General features: G+C 43.0%; 2 protein-coding genes across 8 annotated transcripts in view; one reads left to right on the forward strand and one right to left on the reverse strand.

Moving 5' to 3' along the window:
* The first annotated feature begins 1660 nt into the window (after positions 1-1660).
* Positions 1661-13407, forward strand: Iah1 (isoamyl acetate hydrolyzing esterase 1 (putative)). Of its 4 annotated transcripts, none has more exons than XM_046441234.2 (6): positions 1661-1816; positions 2811-2863; positions 7133-7281; positions 8372-8533; positions 10440-10561; positions 13030-13407. In XM_046441234.2, exons 1-6 carry the CDS (start codon positions 1736-1738, stop codon positions 13213-13215), a joined length of 753 nt encoding a protein of 250 aa, XP_046297190.1. In that variant the 5' UTR covers positions 1661-1735; the 3' UTR covers positions 13216-13407. The 4 variants fall into 4 exon arrangements, with proteins under 4 accessions (XP_046297190.1, XP_046297191.1, XP_046297193.1 ...); XM_046441235.2 differs by having other exon boundaries at positions 1663-1816; positions 7136-7281; XM_046441237.2 differs by lacking the exon at positions 2811-2863 and having other exon boundaries at positions 1667-1816; positions 7136-7281.
* A 124-nt stretch (positions 13408-13531) lies between these two features.
* The window catches only part of Adam17 (ADAM metallopeptidase domain 17), a 55062-nt gene continuing 52411 nt past the window's right edge, over positions 13532-16182 (reverse strand). For all 4 annotated transcript variants that reach the window (XM_046441229.2, XM_046441230.2, XM_046441231.2 and 1 more), the window contains 2 exons: positions 15782-15832; positions 13532-15284 (listed from right to left, as the gene is read on the reverse strand). In XM_046441229.2, the coding sequence (XP_046297185.1) occupies positions 14934-15284; positions 15782-15832 (402 nt within the window). In that variant the 3' untranslated portion in view covers positions 13532-14933. The remainder of the gene's footprint in view (positions 15285-15781; positions 15833-16182) is intronic.

Below are 16182 nucleotides of genomic sequence, written 5' to 3' on the forward strand. Positions count from 1 at the left end.
TCTATAGCTCCTCTGGTAATCACCTTCAGTATATAAATCTGATTCTGTTACTTAAAATGAAAGATTCATTTATATAAAAATAGCCTACTTACCTTTTTTGTTTTTTTTTTTTTAATTTTGTTACTGGGGATTTAACCCAGGGACACTTTACCACTGAGCAACATCCCCAGCCCTTTCATTTTTTTTTAAGACAGGGCCTCACTAAATTGCTGAGGCTGGCCTTGAACTTGCAATCCTCCTGCCTCAGCTTCCTGAGTCACTGGGATTACAGGTGTGTGTCACCATGCCTAGTTTTTTCCCCCCTCTTGTACTGGGGATTGAATCCAGGGGAGCTCTGCCACAAAGCTACATTTCCAGACCCCTTTTTTGTGTTTGTTTTGGAGACAGGGTTTCCCTAAAATGCCCACGCTGAGATTACTAGTTAGGATTACAATGGGCCACTGTGGGCTGCATAAAAGAGCCTACTTCAGCCCATACTAAAAGATCTCGGGGTCAATTTTCACCTTTTATGTGTCAGAAGATTTTATGATAATCTGGGCCCAGTGGCACATGCTTGTAATCCCAGCAATTTAGGAGGCTGAGCCAGGAGGATCCCAAGTTTGAAGTCAACCTCAGCAACTTATGAGACCCTATCTCAAAAAAAGGGGGGGGGGGGGCTGGGGATGTTGCTCGGCGCCCAAGAACCTCTGGGTTCAATCCTTGATACCAAAACACACACACACACACACACACACAATATGATAAATTTAAAAACATTGTTACAAAAAGTCACAGGCTTTTTGTAATACTTTTAACAACATAAAATGTATAAAAAGAGGAAAAGCGCCTTTCCCCTTAGTCCCACACCGTTTAAGTAAGCAATTTGAGTGAGGTTTCTAAACTGTTCTGGGTATCGGTCCCGCCCCACGTGCTCTCAGCCCTCTGAACTCTGGCTGGAACTGATTCCTAAAATGGCACATTTGACCTCCGCTGCAGCTGAAGTCTGGGTGATTAGGACGAAGTCGGAACACCTCAAGACTTGGCAAGGGTTCTCCATCTGGCGCAGGCAGTGACCCTGCCGCAGTGCTGGCACACTAGACGCGTTTAGGCGGACAGGAGTGAGGGTCCGCAATCAGCCTTTATTTTTAAAGCTCTCCAGAGGACACAAGCCGGAAGCCGCAGGCTTGTCGCGCAGCGCAGCACGCCAGCGTCCTCGGCCACTTGGGCACAAGGTAGGCGGCTGCCGGTAGCTGCGCGCCGCCTCGCCCTGGGCACCTAGCTGTCCTGTTCCCACGTCGCCGGGCCGAACGCTTCACACGCGCCCGAGTTGCCCTTAACGGCGGTCGTGCCAGGGGCCCCTTTCGTGACTGCGCCGATGCTCCGTGCCGCAGCGCGTCGGGGCTGGCTCCAAACTGCCGCCCTCTCGGGTTGTCTGGGGGAACTGCCAAGGGCGCCGCGGGAAGGCCTGTTTCCATCTCATCCGGACCCGCGAGATACGTGAGGCCGAACTTTCATAAAGGCACAGAACTCGACCTCCCGGTGCCCGCCGCGCTCGCCGCCAGAGCACCGCCTGGAAAAGCGAGTGCCCACCCCCTCGAGCGCCACGCCCACCCCTCGAGTGCCCCTTCTGAGGGCCACGCCCACGAGGGCCCGCCTCCCGAAGGCCACGCCCCCATGAGCGCCTCGCCCGCGAGCGCCAGCCTCTGAGCATCCCGCGGGATATCCGGCCTGGACTCGGCGTTCAGCGCGCAGTAGTATGGCGGCCTGTGCGGGCATGTCTGGCGGGAGCTCTCTGCCTTGGCCTCGAGTGTTGCTTTTCGGGGACTCCATCACTCAGGTACCGCCGCCCCGATCGCCCCGGACGCTCCACGGGTCGCTCGAGCGGCGGCTCCTGAGGCCCTGCCTCGGCTCGGGAGGGTCTAGGCCGGGCCGCCCGTGCGGGCTGCCTCGGAGGGGACCGGCGGGCGGTAGTTGGTGGGTGGACCTTGAAAATGCCCTCAAGAGTAAAGCAGGAAGAGCTTTTCACCCGGGGCCATTTCAACTCCCATCCAGGGGAAGAACGTTTTCTTATAACGGGGCTTGAATTTTTAGACAGGGTCTTGCTTAGCTGCCAAGGCTGGCCTCAAATTTGCGATCCTCCTGCCACAGCTTCCGGAGTCGCTGGGATGAGGGGTGCGCCACCGCGCCCGGGGGCAAGGAGAATTCTTCTAAATACATTATTTCGGAAAGATAGTAGGTTACGTTCCTGTACCCCGCCCCCAACGTGCAGACATCTAAATCAGGCTTTTGTGTATATGCACCATCAATGTTAGGATCAGGGCAGTAAGAACCTCTCAAGGACCTCGTGAATGTGTGTCATGGGAGTGTCCACCTGAGTTACGTCATTAAGAAAGCAGTGGCTGGTTCCCCTGGCACAGCGTGGACCCGTGTCTTATCTGCACGCACAGGTGATTGCACCTCCTAGTACCTGCACTCCATCGGTCACCACTAGCCTTTTTTATTCCGACACAGGGTTGTACCAAGTTGTGGAGGCTGCCTTGAAAACTCCTTCTCGGCCTCTGGAGTCTCTGAGATTACAGGCGTGGCTCACCACACCTGAGTAGTACCTTTTTAGGTGACAAATTTCTCCAGTATTAGGTCTCTAATAGGTGGCTGGATTAAATCCACTTTCCTAGAGTTCTGCCAGGTGAAGCTACAGTTGGCCCCAAGACATCCTCCCCGAGTGAGGAAGGGCAGGAATCTAGGGAGTACACAACTAGAGGAGCTGCTGACCCAAGTTCCCATGCTAAGTTCTGAGTATACCGATTAGTAACGGGCTTCTCGTTCTTCAGTTTTCTTTTCAGCAGGGTGGATGGGGAGCATCATTGGCTGACAAACTGGTCAGGTGAGAATAGTTTCTAGATTAATACTGGGTATTTACTGATGGTAAATGTCATCTCAAAGTGAATGATACCACAAATTCTTTACTAATCTCTGCTTTCCTTTCTTAGTCAATGTATGGTTAGAGAAACAAAAAGGGCAGCCACGCAGGATTCATCAAAAAGCTTTGGCACCATGTGAAATCAAACACAAAAACTGTGGAAACAAAAATTTTGACTGTTTGCCGTATAAAAAAAAACTAGTCGTTTTTTCAGTTATGATGGGTATGATTTAAATTAGTGGAGGTGGACAGAAAAAAATCATTTTTTAAAAACTCAAAGTTGGATTCATTTTGAATGGAATGGTATACCGAACCCATATTCTTCTAGTAGGTAGATACCTATCAGGAACTAGGAAGCTCTGTGGTGAGCAAGTGTTACCTCAAAGGGACGCTGGCCTGATGAATGGCATGGGAGTCATCTCCATTCACTGCTGTGAGACCAGAAAAATTCAAGTGCACCCTCAAGGTAGGATAGATAGTAAAATGGTCAGGTAGTCAGGGTAATGGGCCCCAATTAAGGCTCTTTTCAATTGTACCTCTTCATGAGAATAATCAGAAACATTCCAGCCAAACCTAGTCCCTGGAAAATGGAAGTGGAGGTGGGCCTTAATGGAGATGATAGGAAAATTCAAACTAAGGGCTAAAAGGGCACAGCCAATTAGGTAGTTTCCAGACAAACCAATAGCCTAGATATTTTTCCAGTACATATTCAGCATAGATTTTGACTGATAGCATTAGAACTGTTCCAAGATCTGAAGAGCATAGATATTGAGTTCCCCCACCCAGCAACTATATAAGCCCCGGGCTAGTACATTAAAGTTGCAACCCTAGCCGGGTGTAGTGGTGCATGCTTGTAATCTCAGCAGCTCAGGGGGCTGAGGCAGGAGGATTTCGAGTTCAAAATCAGCCTCAGCAAAAGCGAGATGATAAGCAAGTCAGACCCTGTCTGTAAATAAAATACAAAATAGGGCTGGGGATGTGGTTCGGTGGTAGAGTACACCTGATTCAATCCCCAGTACCAAAAAAGAAAAAAAAAAGGCACCCCTTTTGGTTCCTTTTGTGCTACAGGAGCTCTGACTCTTTTCACTTGAATAAATCCTACTCTTATCTGAATTTCATTCTTCAAATTCATGAAACAAGAACCTGGAAAGGAGGTACTGGCAGGTGGCTGGGGTCTGCTGTAACACTATAGCAGCAGAGGCTTCTGTTTCATATCAAATGAGTTCTGAGGGACACATTCAGTGGTTATCTCTGCATGCTTGGGGGTGAATTTTTGTAGTAGGTTCCTATGTTTGCTTCAGCCATCTGCACAACCCTGAACTGTTCCTGATGTTTTAGTTTAACCTAATCTTATTAAGAAATGCCTTATTGTAACTATCCATCCGTACTGCCTCCATGGACACCAGTGAATTTTAAAATACAGAATTAAGTGTACAGTCCTCAGCCCATAGTGACGTCCATGAGTTTTTAAACAGGCTCTTGTAAACTCATCGCAAAAAGCATTTTAACAAAATTTAAATTTATTGGTACATTTTCATCAATTTTTAAACAATATCCAAGTTTTCTGAAACCCAAAATGCTGAGTTGAAAGAGTTAAACTCACCCTTTTCAGTTTTTAAAAGCTGCTGTTTCTTTTGAAGATGTGTGGTTGTCTACTGTCATTCATAAAGCACCTAATTTATTTTTCTGGAAAGCAGGTTTTTCTTCTCTTTCATAGCATTAAGGATTGAACCCAGGGCATTTTGACACCCTGGGCCCTTTTAATTTTGACGCAGGGTCTTGAAATTGTCCAAGCTATCTCTACCTGTGATCCTCCTGCTTCAGCAGGTGTGCACAGTATGGAATGCAGTTTGTAGGACCTGCATGTTTTTGAAGGAGTCTAGTTAATTCTTATCCTTTTTCATCTTCATATGGATTTAAATTCCTGTTATTATCTATGACTTTATATGCAAGTTTTTGATTTTCCTGTTTTTTAGCCTTTTGAATAACTTAAGATACTGCTGACTTTTTTATTCAACCCAGAGAAATTCAGATATGCTTCTCTTTTGGAAGGGAATCTTTTTAACACTTTCAACCCTGGGCCTCACTGGTACTTTTGTCCTGGTCTTGACTCCCAAACGATCATATAATGATATATATATATATATATATATATATATATATATATATATTTATTTATTTATTTATTTATTTATATTTTAAATCTGGCTGCCAATTATTGAGCTCCTTATGTGTGTCTAGCCTTTACATTTAATTTTCACTCAGCCTGGCAGATGAGAATTAGTCCCTGGCCAGTGCCTCCTTGTTAGTCAAGGATGGGGAAATCCAGGCACAGCTGTTAGGATTCCAGACCTCGTGGTTGTACTGCTATGACTCTTATGAAACTGTTTTGCCCTTCTTAAAAAGAATGTGTCCTGGGGAGAGGTTGCTGGGAATTGAACCCAGGGCTCTTGCATGCTAAGCATACATTCTATCACTAAGCTATACCCCTAGCCCTGCCCTTTGTTTTTGAAATGCTACAGTGACTATATCATTGAATGAATGTAAGACATACCCACTTCGTTAAAATTCTAGAGAACTTCCATTTTAAAGTGTTGTGGATGGATTCTAAATGGCTTGTTAGCTTCCTGGAATCTTTACAAATAAAAACATTCAGGCCCATTTACAAATAAATATGGCTGGGTTTTTTTTGTTGTTGTTGTTGTTCCCAAGATGTACAAATGCTACTTGAGAGCTTTCAGAGTAGGTCCATGAAAATGAGACCCTTCCTGCTGCCTTCCTTGGAGTCTGCCGCCTGGCACTGCAGCCTTCAATTACTGGTACTGCAATTTTTTCATTTATTGTTTTACATGTAAGAATTTGAACCATATACCAAAATGAACACCAGTTTTCTAATCATAAAGTTGAAACTGCAGATTCATTTTATTTATATATATTTTTGGTACCAGGGATTGATTGCACTCGGGGGCACTTGACCACTGAGCCACATACCCATCCCTATTTTGTATTTTATTTAGAGACAGGGTCTCAAAGTTGCTTAGCACTCACAGTTGCGGAGTCTGGCTTTGAACTTGAGATTCTCCTGTCTCAGCCTCCCAGGCTGCTAAAATTACAGGTGTGTCCAACCGTGCCCGGCTCATTTTATTTTAAAATACAATTTTATTATCTATTCGACATAAATAATACTGGAAATTGAACCCAGGGGCACAATCCTCCTGCCTCCAGTATGCTGGGATTCCTGGTGTGCACCAATACCTCTAAAGACCTTTTTATTATGGACAGCTTTTAATCATCTACAGAAGCAAAGGATATAATTATCCCATCCATCCTTCCCACTATGAATTATTCTGATATTATTATTTACCAAAATTACTTTCTTTTATAATAGAGCCCCTGTCATGTGACTAATATCATCTAAGGTGTTCTAAAGTAGTGTGATCCTGAAGTGGGATTCCTCATGTCAGGGACACACTAGCCAAGGATGGATCTGGCATGTAAACCCCCACAACCTGCTTCAAGAGCCATGGTTGTATTGTGTGTGTGTGTGTGGGGGGGGGGGGTGGTGTGGTGGTGGTGGTATGGTGTGTGTTTTTTTTTTCTTCATTGTATCAGTCAAATTATTTTCAGTCCTTTTTATTATTTATTTTGAGACCGCTCTTGCTGAACTGCTGAGGCTGGCTTCGAGCTTGCAATCCTCCTACCTAAGATGCCCAAATTTTTGGGATCATAAGCATGTGCCTCCATACCTAGCTTGAGTCAAACTATTTTTAAGAAGGGGTTGGGGAGAGATGCCTGTTAATGAACTAGTTAAAAACTAATTATAAAATCATTTGAAACCAAAAGTCTAAAATATTTCAAACACCTCAAACAAAATCACTGAGTTTCAGTTTGTTAGTGATTTTCTAAGATACTGTACTTGGTCACATTAATATCCATCTGTTGTGAACAGTTTTAAAGTTATTCTCTATACTACCATGAAAGTCTTCAGACTAAATCAACCCCTTCAACATAATTTATCACCTCCCTCTTTGAGGAGTATGGTGATTTACATGTGTCCCAGAACTGACTTAAGAGAGATCAGCGTGTTTCAACCCTGTACTTGATTTTACTGAAGTGAAAGCTGGGCTGGGTCAAAGCCACGTGCTGGGATGAGAAGCCCAGCACACCCTTGCTAAAGTGGGCTACCAAGCAATTCTTTGCTCAGTTAAATCTTTTAACAATCTTTCATTTCAGAAGATGTGATGTTCTGAATCGTGGATTTTCAGGTTACAACACCAGATGGGCCAAAATTATTCTTCCAAGACTAATCAGGAAAGGGAACAATTTGGACAACCCAGTAGTAGTTACAATTTTCTTTGGCGCCAATGACAGTGCACTAAAAGGTAATGGCATTTTTGTTTTCCTAGTTAATTTTTAGTCATTTTAACATTAGAGCAAACTTGGATTTATATACTTTTAACTGTTTACTTATATTGCAAAAGAGAAAGTTTCACCAAACGTATGCATTCCTTGAATTTGTTTACGGGGATTTCTTCTGGCTCTGCTGTGGGTGGTTTTTATTCCCATCCCTCCATCATTGGCAGACTTAAACTGCAGCACTTTGTTTCTGGAGTCCATTAGTGTTGTGCTGTATTTCCAGTGTTTCTCTTTTTGTGTGTGTTTTTATTTATATATAAGCGGAAAGCATTACAATTCTTATTACATATATAGAGCACATGTCTCAGGTTGTTATTACATAGTATATTCACACCAATTCTCTCTTTAGTGGGTACAGTTGGCAACAGGGCTCAAGATAGACCCCTGCAATTTGCATTTCACTAGTGAGAAAGGATGTAAGAAATTTGAGGAAAATAAAGTAAATATTCCCTTTGCATTTTATATTGAATCAAAATCTTAAAAGAAATTTTTTTTTTTATTTATTTAGTTAGTTATTGGCAGACACAACATCTTTGTTTGTATGTGGTGCTGAGGATCGAACCCGGGCCGCACGCATGACAGGCGAGCGCGCTACCACTTGAGCCACATCCCCAGCCCTTAAAAGAAATGTTAATGGTGAATTTTAATCATATGTAGAATAAGGATAAATACTTTCTAAGCACACAAGCAACTGAGGAAATTGCAAAGGAAAAAGCAGTTTATTAAATTTTGACATAGCTTATGTTGGAGCTGGGGTGTAGGTTAGTGTAGAGTGCTTGCCTAGCATCACAAAGTCCTGGGTTCCTTCCCCAGGGTCTCTGACTTGCTTAGCACCTTGCTTTTGCTAAGACTGGCTTGAACACACGATTCTCCTGTCTCAGCCTCCTGAGCTTCCAATTACAGGCATGCACCACTGCGCCCGGGTTACATTTTAATCCTTTAAGGAGGAAACCTTAACAGTTCCCCAGTGACTTCAAGAATTGTATGCATGCCATGAAAGTGGTTTCATTTTAATCATTGCCACCTTGAGCCAAAAAATTTGTCCTTTATAAACAGATGAGAATCCCAAGCAGCACATTCCCCTGGAAGAGTATGTTGCAAACTTAAAAAGCATGGTGCAGTACCTGAAATCAGTGGATGTCCCTGAGCATCGAGTCATACTCATCACGCCACCTCCACTTTGTGAAACAGCCTGGGAAAAGGAGTGCATCATGCAAGGTAAGCCAGCCATGCCTAGTGGCATCAAACCTGGACATGAACACTCAAAAGACTTCTTGCTTGTGGGCCCTGTATTAGTCTGTTTTCAGTCAACTTCCATTATGTCTTACCAATAACTTTGACAGAAAAGGGCTTCTGGCTTTGGGTAAGTCAGGAAGGAACCACTGGCCTGGACTTTATAGTTGCCAGCTCCATCATACATGAAGCCCATTGAGAGTGTGCAGAGAGCCTGGCTGCAAGCCTTGGAACTGGCAGGTTAGCTGCAGTGCTTTGAGAGATGCTGGGTCCAAGGGCTAGATATATATCCTGGGCACCTACTCAACATTTGTGGTGTTTTTCATGACTTCTTGGTATCAGGATGTTCTTGAAGCTGCTAGCTTTGCCCATCTCCTCATTAGGGGCCATGAGAGATGGCCCTTTCCACTCTGCCAAAAGAATACTCATCCCCACCCCTTTTTTTTTTTCTATTCTTCATCATTTGAAAGAAAAAGTATAATGGTATAAGATCTCTTTTGTGTAAAAATGTTTCTTCTATGTAAAGATGCTGTTTTCTCATGTTTACACATATTTGGTTGAAAAGGTGCATTGTGGAATTTTTCTAAGCTGCCTTAAACTCAGAGAACAGGTTATCCTAGAACAAGTTAAAAGAGGTGAAACACAGGTGATCTGTCAATACCTGGGAAGAGTTTATTCTTTCCTCCTCTCAGGAACCCAGGCCAGCATAGGTATAAGTACTCCTTTATCTCCACCTCCATTTGCCCATTTGCTCCTGTTATAATCGCACATCTCCACCAGCTCTCACTGTCCTGCCCATACCCCTAGTTCTGCTGTGGCAGCCTCCTGAGCTTCTCACTGGCTTTAGCTCTAGCTCCACTCTCCTCTGATGGGGAAAGGATGAAGCAGCATGACATAGTCAAATATGCACAGGCAGCCATGTGCAGTAGCACACACCTCCCACTTATGCAGGAGGCTGAGGCCAGTCTAGTCAACTTGGTAGGATCCTGTCTCAAAACTTTGTAAACAAAGTTTTAAAAAGGAACCTGATGTGGGGCTGGGAATATAGCTCAGTTGGTAGAGTATTTGCCTCGCATGCACAAGGCCCTGGGTTCAGTCCCCACAAAAATAAATAAAAACATGATGGGGCTGGGGAGTAAGCTCAGTGGGGTTTGAACCCAGGAATGCTCTACCACTGAGCTACATTACTAGCCTTTTTTTTTTTTTCCTTTTTTTACATTTTTGGGTGCTGGTGATCAAACCCGGGGCTTTGTGAATGCCACAAAATCTTCAATATCAAGAAGGCGGGGGTAGAGCACATATATTCTGCAAGAATCTAGCCTTTCAATGATCTTGCTGTTCCTATGATCAGGTGGGCATTATCAACATAGCAGGACAACTTCAGCATGGTTAAGCAAGTTATTCAGTCACACAGCTACGTATAGGGCAGTTAATAGGCAATTGTCAGGACTGTCCAGTTCTCAGAGGACAACTTTTTCCACTGTATTGCAGTGGCTTTTTCTTACCTGGGTCTCAGCACTGCATCTTCCATGGTCTTTTCTTTCTGGTGTGGTCCAAGCCCAGGTCACCTCTGCCTTGCTCTCTAGCCCAGCAGCCCCAGCTCCCTGGGCCTTTCCTTCCTCTGCACCTCTGTTCAAGTCTTGTAGAATATCCTCTTCAGCTTCTCAGAAGGCTGTGATTATCAGTAACAACTCCCTCTTTTCCCACTGAACTTTGTCCTCTGCTGTGTAGAGCACTACATGAGAGTAGCCTGTGAGACCCATCATTGTGATAACCAGACTCTGAGAGGGGCTATCACTGATGGAATTTAGAAACCACCGGGGGTCCTCACAACCTGCACAAGGACCAGCACTTGTGTTCAGTCACCTCCTAGATTTCCTCTCTCCAATAGGTTGGAAAATAAATCGCTTGAACTCCGTTGTTGGTGAATATGCCAGTGTGTGTTTACAAGTGGCCCAAGACTGTGGGACTGATGTTCTTGACCTGTGGACCATGATGCAGAAAGACAATGAGGTATAGTGACTTTGCTCAGTCCTTCCAGGATGAGTGGGATCACAAAGAAGCCAGCCAGCCAGCCCTTTCAGCAAAAAGGGTGGGATAGCTTGGAGAAAGGAAGGAGCTGCATGAATTTACCTGGTTCCTCAACTAAGAGTTATTATTTAGTGACATAGAAAGTTAAGACTTATTATTAATAAAACAGTGAATTCAAGCAGCTTATGGTATTTGCTATACCATTCACAGCTTAAGACATGTAGTTCTAATTATTTTAAAATAATGAAACCCCATTTACAAGTATAAAAGATAAAAAGCTAGTCCTCATGCAGAATGGTACAGGAACACAGCTGGACAGTTTCTTATAGTTACATATGTACTACCAGAGGACCCAGCCCTCCAATCCTGAATGTACCTGAGAAATGAAAACCATGTCCCCAGAAACCTAGCATGTAACTGTTCATAGCAGCATAATGCATAATTGCCGGAAGCTGGAATCAACCTGTGTATCCTTCGAGAGTGAGACAGTAAACTGGTTAAGCCAGTGCAGAGGTAGGAAATGCTATAGGAAGTGCAGCAACCAGGATGAAGCCCAGAGGCATTTCACTGAAGGAAAGAAGCAAGATTTGAAAGGTTACACCTGTGATTCCATCTATGTGACATTTAGAAAGTCAATACTGTAATGACACAACACATAGCCAGCGGTTAGGTGGGGAGCCTATGACAAAACTGAGGTCCTACATAGATCCCAATGAGTGGCACAGGAGAGGCAGAGTCAGACACAGGGCTTTTTTCCTCTTCAGTTTTGTACTAACTATTTGTGCTATGGGGCACTTAAAAAGGCCATTTCTTTGCTCTGCTGAGACCTAGAGAAAACGATGACTGTGACAAGGACTGTGGCATTTGGAGTATCAGAGGAAAAGGATCCAGGGCACAGGAAGTTCTTTGAACAAAAAACTCAGCCTGACTCAGTTTACTCTCTTCATAGCCATTAGGTTTGGCCATCTGGACAAAAGAAGGTAGAAAGGAAACAGCCAAGAACTTACCAAACCAGATGCCAATTTTTTCCTTCCCACTTAAATTCTTACCAGTCCTTCAAAAGACCTGGTGGTTTCTAACATTTACACACTTATTTTATTTTATATATATATTTTATATATATATATATATATATATATATAATATATATAATATATATATAATGGGGACAATGGTAACCAGTAAGAGCCATACCACCATGTGGACAGTGAGCATTGCCAGTCATCTTTGGAGGTTCTCAGAGCCCAGCCCTGTACTTGAGTACATCACTGCCCTCCTGGCCTCCAGGCTGCTAATCCTGGACTGGATTTGAGTCTATTTGAGAGTCTTCTCGGCGCTCAGATTAGGAGAGGCCTTGGCTGCCTGAGTGCTAAAGGGTCAACATCCAGAATTGTTTTAGCCTAAGAATCCAACGTGGTGGTTGCAAAAAGTTGTGCTACAGAGGAAAAGACATCTTATTTACATTTTGGGGGTACTGGTGATTGAACCCAGGGGACTCCACCAGTGGGCTATATCCCCAGCCCTTTTTACTTTATATGAGGCAGGGTCTCCCCATATTACCCAGATTGGCTTCAAACTTAATGATTTTCCTGTCTCAGCTCCAGAGTAGCTGGTGTGTACCTCTGCACCTGACTGGAAAGGACATTTTAAAACACTTGGTTAGTTATGCTAATGAGTCATTTTAACCCACCAGGATCCTAGAATGGAGGAAACATCAACCATCCAGAAGAGGATACTGAGGTTTAGGGAGAAGCACTGCTGGAGTCTATGATCTTGGTCTGTGAAAGCCATATAGCTTTTCCATGCAACTCTAAAGTGGATTGAGCAAGAGCCCTTGCCTGGCCAAGAGTTTTCTGTAAGGGAGAAATGGCTCTGAGGGTGGCTATTAAGGGGAGTGGCAGTAAAACAGGAGTCATAGCCCAATAATTCTTGTTCTCATTTGGATTGTCATTCCCCGAAAATCTTGCCTAAGAGTCACATGAAACTGACTTACTAGGACCCCAAGGTATTTTTTAAATTTTCCTGGTACTAGGGATTAAACTCAGTCCCTAGCCCGAGTGTGCTAGGCAGGTGCTCTGCTACTAAGCTACATCCCCAACCAGACACCCTGAGCTTTCTTAATAACAGGTTTTTCATTTTTGTTATTTACATTAAAGAATCATTCACTCATTAGCCTCTTTTAGCTGATAACCACTTTAGAGTGAAGGCCTATAATGCTGTCCCTGAGAACTCAGGCACATAGTGGTAATGAATTTTATGAAGCTCAGGTCTAATATAGAGAGCACCAGCATATATCATTCACATTTATACTGCTGCTGTGGTCTGAGACAATTCAGGTCAAATGCCTGAAACAAAGGGCTGGTGAGTTCTGACTCAGGCCCATACTGGGAGGAAAGCACACACTGGCAATGAGAAAAACTATACAGCTTTACTGTGCCTTCTCTTTACAGGACTTCTCATCCTACTTATCCTCTGACGGACTACATCTATCACCAAAGGGAAATGAATTTTTGTTTTTACACCTCTGGCCTCTGATAGAGAAGAAGGTCTCTTCTCTGCCTTTGCTGCTTCCTTACTGGAAGGATGTAGCAGAAGCACAACCTGAACTAAGTCTACTGGGAGATGGAGACCATTAGTCAATTCTAGGAAATGCAAATCTGGTTGTTAATTTATAGATTGAAGTTGGTGATTATAACATATAGATTCCAAGGCAATTGAATGCAGAATATTTTTTTCTCAAACTTAAAATTCTTCCTCACTATGCTGGACCAAAACACCAATTTTTGCCACTAATGTTTATAATAAAAGTTTTCAGATTCTTCAGGGAAGCTTTGTAGTTGAGCACATTCTGTTTTGATAAATGTTTATTGACTGGTGCAAGTATCATCAGTGCCATCCTGAACAGTTTGTTAATCCTATACATGGCAAAAAAAAAAAAAAAAGGAAACACAATTTTTGTTTTAAAAAGTCACAATTTTATAAAAAAAAAAAAGTTTTCTTACATTCTGCTGAGAACCGTTTCACTCATACATACTCCCACTCACCTTGTATCAAATTATGAAAGTGGAACTAAAATATAAGACTATCCTGACAGTTAAAAGATAGCAAATACCATAAGGTACAAATTCAAGTATTAGTGTAACAAATAACATTTGAGTAACACATGTCCTTACAGAAGAAGAAAGCATGATTTGTCACAAGTTTGGTTAACTGCCCTCAAAATTTACAAGTCATCTTGGTTAAAATGTGTTGGCTGGTAAGCACATTTTAGTTCACAGGAGAAAACAATTTTATGGAGATCAGAATTCAGGCTATGATTTTTTTTTTTATCCTTCACACAGTAACAACAGATCATCCAGAATCCTAAAGCACTTGGCAAGAAGTCATGTGACCATCAACTTGTGGGTAATTAAAAAAGGGTTTCTGAAGTATCAGGTCTGGTAGGGCCAGACCCCTACCCCAGGACAGGCAGTGTTCCCTTTCCTGGCTCGTCACATCTCAGCATATTCAAAACAACCTGTTCTTTGGTTAAAAGTATCTCATTTACTCTCTTGTCCACTAACTTAACAATAGGCAACTGTGTTTTTTTGGATCATATTTTGTAGTACTGTGGATAAAGAATTTTTAAACGCATAGTAAACAATATTAGGGATATATGAAGATACTTATAAAACACAGAAAAGCTACCCAGCAAATCGGAGACCTGAGAAATTAACAGGCTATCTTAACTATTGTAAACTTCACTATAAACTAGGTTGTTTTAATCTAGAAAGTACTAGCCTTAGAAAAGGCCCTATTCACCCAAATTATTTGTAAGTTTAGATGTAGCTTTCTCCCTGCTGTGAAAAGATCTGGGTAATACCTAGAAACACCCACATTTTGGCAATAATAGATTATCTCATTCCTTTACCTTTACTTGAAAAAAAAAATTGTTCCAATTGTCCTCTCAAATAACTGCTAAGTGCCTCATAGGGTCATTACAGTATATAAAAGATAAAAACTGATCATCTCCCTAATCAGTGCTGTTATCAGTATAAAGGTTAATTTACAATAACCTAAACCAGCTGTATTTTCTGCTTTTGCACCACCAGGTCAAAGGCTGTTTTGAAGCTCAAAAACACTAAAACCTGAAAGTCTGAAAATAAGCCAGATTCATCTGACCTCTTCAAAGGAAGAGGGTCTAACTAGACAGCACTGCTTATGTGAAGGAAGCTCAAACACATGGCTAGCATTTGCTGTTGAGTCATTTCCTTATCCCTCCCAGTTCTTCAGAAGATATATGTCGTGCTTCTAGGCCAAATTTATAAAAATATTTGCACATGTAAGTCAAAATCACTTAGGACATGACCCCTCACTAGCACTCAGTTTCTTTGCTGTCCACACGGTTCTGACGCTGCAGTTTAAAGGAAGCAGCCTTTTCACTTCTGGTGACTGGATGGTCCGTGAGATCCTCAAAGGACTTGGCAGCTGTGCCACTGTTAGGGAAGGGGTCCTTTTCAAAGCCATCTTCATCCATATGTGAGTCTGTGCTGGGGTCTTCTTGGATGGTGTCCATTCTCTGGTGGTCCAGTTTTGGAGCAGCAGACACTGGTGGCATCATAGGGGTGGGCTGTAGGGGCTGCAGGCGGCCTGGAGTCTGGGGTGCAGGAAAGGGCTTGATAATTCGAACTGAGGCCGAATCCATGCTGCTTAGCATCTCAACATTCTGGAAAGATGTGGGTTTTAATTGATGGGAATAAAAGATCAAAGGTTCTTAAGCTCCAAACTTACCCATCAAATGGCCCAGTACCGTGATCCTTTGTGCTAAAGCAAAGTGCCAGATATCAGGCTCACTCAACCCAAGAAGTTCAGAACAACTTTCAGATATCCTGACAACTTGGTATTTAGGCATCCAAAAGAGAACTCAATTATAAAGATCTATTACAGGAAAAGATCTGAAAACAACTCAGTGCTGAACAGCTAAAGCACTCCAAACAGCTGTAGGGAAGGGGAGCCCAGGGCTCCCCTCTAAATATCTATCCACCCAACTAATAAGTACATCACTGCTATCAGGAGAGTTCACATGCAACCTAGATCCTTTTAGCCAAAAGGGCTGAGCTGTAAAGGTAGAGACTCTTGCTGGGTGTCAACTGAAGATCTTTGCCTAATAGGATCTCAAAATGTAACCAAAAATTATTCTTTATTTTCATGTGGTATACTTACACTGGGGTTAAACAGAGACAGCGATTCATATTGCTTATCCAATTTCTTATCCTAGAAAAAAAGGAATAGTAAGAAAAAACAATTCCTACACACCCACACCTCAGTGGATACATATTCTTTCCTCCTAAGATGAAATGAGGAACTCAGAAACTGAACCATAATGGGCAGCATGGGAGTGGAGTATGGCTCCGTGGTGGGGCACTTGCCTAACACACATGCAGCCCTGGGTTCCATTCCTCCACCTGGCATAAAAGTGTCACAGGGTGCACTAAATGAGAACATGTTTCTTGTATAAGCGAGACTAGAAATGTTTACTCTGCATAAATATTGGTATTAGCATGGAAAGGCAGAGTTTAAGTGCTGCTTTTCTGAGAGAACTCTCACCCTGTGAGTAGATACCA

The sequence above is a fragment of the Marmota monax genome, unplaced genomic scaffold, assembly GCF_021218885.2.
Source record: "Marmota monax isolate L192 unplaced genomic scaffold, Marmota_monax_Labrador192_F-V1.1 WCK01_AAM20220418_F8-fsc00010, whole genome shotgun sequence".
NCBI lineage: Eukaryota > Metazoa > Chordata > Mammalia > Rodentia > Sciuridae > Marmota > Marmota monax.